Source organism: Atta colombica, unplaced genomic scaffold (genome assembly GCF_001594045.1).
Source record: "Atta colombica isolate Treedump-2 unplaced genomic scaffold, Acol1.0 scaffold187, whole genome shotgun sequence".
NCBI lineage: Eukaryota > Metazoa > Arthropoda > Insecta > Hymenoptera > Formicidae > Atta > Atta colombica.
Genome location: NW_017259279.1, coordinates 1621342 through 1624882, shown reverse-complemented (window position 1 = coordinate 1624882; position 3541 = coordinate 1621342). Strand labels below are relative to the sequence as shown.

The 3541-nt window shown below is 38.5% G+C and overlaps 1 protein-coding gene across 1 annotated transcript in view; it reads left to right on the top strand.

The window, feature by feature from the left end:
- LOC108686492 overlaps positions 1–3210 on the top strand; it is an 86476-nt gene extending 83266 nt beyond the window's left edge. The window contains exons 6-7 of the mRNA XM_018191830.1: positions 920–1276; positions 2570–3210. Coding sequence (XP_018047319.1) covers positions 920–1276; positions 2570–3210 — 998 coding nt within the window. The remainder of the gene's footprint in view (positions 1–919; positions 1277–2569) is intronic.
- Positions 3211–3541: the final 331 nt, after the last annotated feature.

Here is a 3541-nt window from a genome sequence, read left to right as displayed (position 1 = left end):
TATATATTATAATTAGATTATATATTCTATATAATTTCAAGATTGATAGTATGCTTATATTCTTTCTTTCTTTTTAAGTTAATAATTAAGTTGTTTGTGTTTATCAAAGTGTAGATTATAAATATTTTGTCGTTAAAAGTATGAAAAACTTGTGTACTTATTTTCTTGTAAATTTACGTATCGATAGCACTATTATATCACTAATCAATATTGACAATGTTTTGAAGTTAATCAACTATTAATTTTTTATTTTAAAAAAAGATTAAATATAAAATTGTGTATAACAGTTAAAATTTATATTAGAACCTAATAACATCAAAATAATTAATGTAGCTTACGTACAATATTTATAGGCACAAGAAAGTTGAGTATAAATTATTTGAGCTGCAAAAATCAATAACATAGGATCGATCGATGAATGTAATTACTCGGAGTTATGACGATATTATTAATCAAATGACATACGATTTAAAAATTATTAAGACCACAATAATATAATCTTTATAAGAAACAATTATTAAATCGCAAGAAATAAAATTTACACGAAGACAGAGTTCCACAACTACAGAGTTCCTCAAATTAATCCTATTAATTCATATCATGTTTCGAACTCATTTCACCTGAGTTTCTCAACAGAAGTGTGACTATAAATACAAATCTATATTTCGCAACCTTCTCTTAAACATATCTTTCTAAATAATTTACCTTCCCAGAAGCTAATTATCCATCTGATTAATTTCTACCGCGCGTTTACCAAGGAATACTCTCGTTTTCTTGCGTCCAATTAACCTTCTCTGAATATCTCAGACAGACTTTATACGCGATTAATCAACATTCCATCTCGCTAAGAGTGAAATCCTGCTCTTATCCTTATAATCATGATACCGTTATGTTAAGCCCTTTAATTTCAATTCTGCAGGGGACCATCCGGAGACGGACGAGGAGAGTGAGTTGAATGCTCGCAATCGTCTACATCATCATCATCATCATCATCGTCACCATCACCGTACATCCAGCGCGTCCAAACCAGCGAGCGAGGATGAATTTGCCGAGGACGAGCTGTCGGTGGGTGAGCCATCGGAAGCGAGGATGCTCACTTCGAGTAACGGCCCTACCTGGGGTACATGCCCGGCTGGTGGTAGGCTACCGCGCGAACGACGCGGCCGCAGCCCCAGGAGCCTCGATCGACGCAGACGAGACAAGAACCACGACATGGGCGAATTCCACGAGGGTATGCTACTGGACGCGTTGCTTCAACTCTATCCTAGCGTCGCAGGTAAGTCTATTGAATTGTAAGAGACTCTGTATAGGGTGCGTTCGGGGAGACGTTATTAGCGCTATTCATGCGCTTTATTCTATCTTCATCGTTTATTAAAAGGATAGAAAGACAATAAGTAACGCTAATAGCGTCTCTCCGAATGCATCCATAATATAATAGATATGAAGATGAACCATAATCCTATGATCATTTTATTTTACTTATTTTATATCTAATTATTTTATATCTAATGGTAAGTTTTATATCTAACGATAAAGATAATATAATATAATATGCCAATTCCAATGTGTAAAAAATCAATATATATATATATGTGTAATTTACTTTTCCGTGTAAAAATAATAGATACTATAGACATTTAAATGTATAAATCCATATTTATATATAATATGTTATTTTTATACGGGAAACTATTTACACACATGTATTGGAGTTATTTTTACACTCTTGGATTTGTAGTGTAGTCAATGTTACTGCGTCATTCTATCTCTGTCATTTATTACACGTAACAAGGATAGAATACGATTTTTCATCCCAGCCAATCAGCCAAATATCACGATCATGTAACTTTTGGCGCATTTCCGTTAAACTATTATAAGATCTCTAACAACGATATTTTGATAGAAATATGAAAAGATAGTTGTGTAAACATATATAAAAAGGATGATAGAGAAAGATAGACTATGAAGATATTTTTCGAAAAAATTAATTCTGCTCAAAAGGTTTTTCATAGTTGTAGTGCGCGTTAAACCAATATCTCTAAACTAACAATGATGTTTGCTTATCCGCTACGTAATTGTTTACTATTCTTACGTTATTGACACGGCGACACATCGGCCTCTTGACTCGTTGGTGCTCTTTTTCCTTATTTCTTGGACTCTCCGGCAACGTTTTTTCTACCTGCTTTTCGAAGAACTGTTTGCTATTTTAATGTTTACCTAGAGTGCATAGCTTCTTTACGGAATCGAGCAATATAACGTTTTTAGGTTCTGAATTCCTTGAAACCTGTCTCAATATACGTATAGATTCTTCTTCTCTTTACTTACTTAATGAAATTGAGTCAAATTTGATAAACTCGAATCAAAACTTTTCAAATGTAATGCACTCTTTTATATCAAAATAATCTCTCGTCTTTATTCTCATTTTTCTATCTTCAATTCCTATCTCAATTTCCTATTTTGATTTCCTATCTCGATTTCCCAACTCTGCGTTAACTTTTCAACTTTGTTATAGTATTCTAGATATGTAAATGCTCTCCGAATTCCTACTGATTTAAGTTTCTGGTTTCAGGCGTGGCCGGTACGCGAACAGGCAACGGCAGCACTCAGCGCCAGCAGTCCGTCCCGTCAGTGGCGCACAGGTTACCGTACTTCGTGCCACCCTTGCCGGCTGCACAGGCTCCGCGACTCGAGGAGAATCCTTACGAGAGCGTGCCGGTGCTGGGTCCCCTGCATCGTTACTCCAGTCAGAACAGGAGCAACAAGGAGCGTTCGCGCAACGGCAAATCCGGCAACGACAAGTACAAGTACCTGTCGTCGCAGCAACAATATAGCGGCGATTATTATGGTTTGCAAGGCCAGTCCGATGTCACGACGCCGCTCTACACTCAAGTTGGCGGCGAGTACTCAGACACGTACTCGCAGCCAACCGATCGGCTGTTTGGCGACGATAAGTACAGTCAGCCAGTGTATTACACGAACTCAACCCGGGATTCGGCGTGCGATCAAGTAACCAATGCCGGTCGATTGTATCAGGGCCAACCTGACAGCAGTTTCGGTAGTGACAGCGGTTACAGTCATCACACGTCTGGTACCACTGGTACCACTGGCACTAGCGGCACTCGCGGCAGCAATTCCCGGACGAATCATCGCAGGGATAAGCAACGAAATTCCCATCACTCGCATCATTCTGCGGACTACATCGTGTCCTAATGGAGGACCGATCGCGACGTGGCTGAGGGCTCTCTTAAAAATGTGCTCTCGCTGAGAGAAAAAAAAGAGAGACAGAAAGACAGGATGAGACCTCGTTTCTGTCATATTATTGTCGCGATAGAATGACATCTATATGCACATTCGTTAACGGAGGAAACGGCTGACGCCGATTCGGCTGCTGAACTGCTGTATTTTGATATTTCGACGTCCACAGTTAAGAGTCAATAAAGGTATTCTTATCACTTCGGCGTATCAAGTTGCGACGATAATGTTGAACGGTTTGATCGTCGAAGCGACGAGGAGACACGCGAGCAAGTGACAATTCGGACTT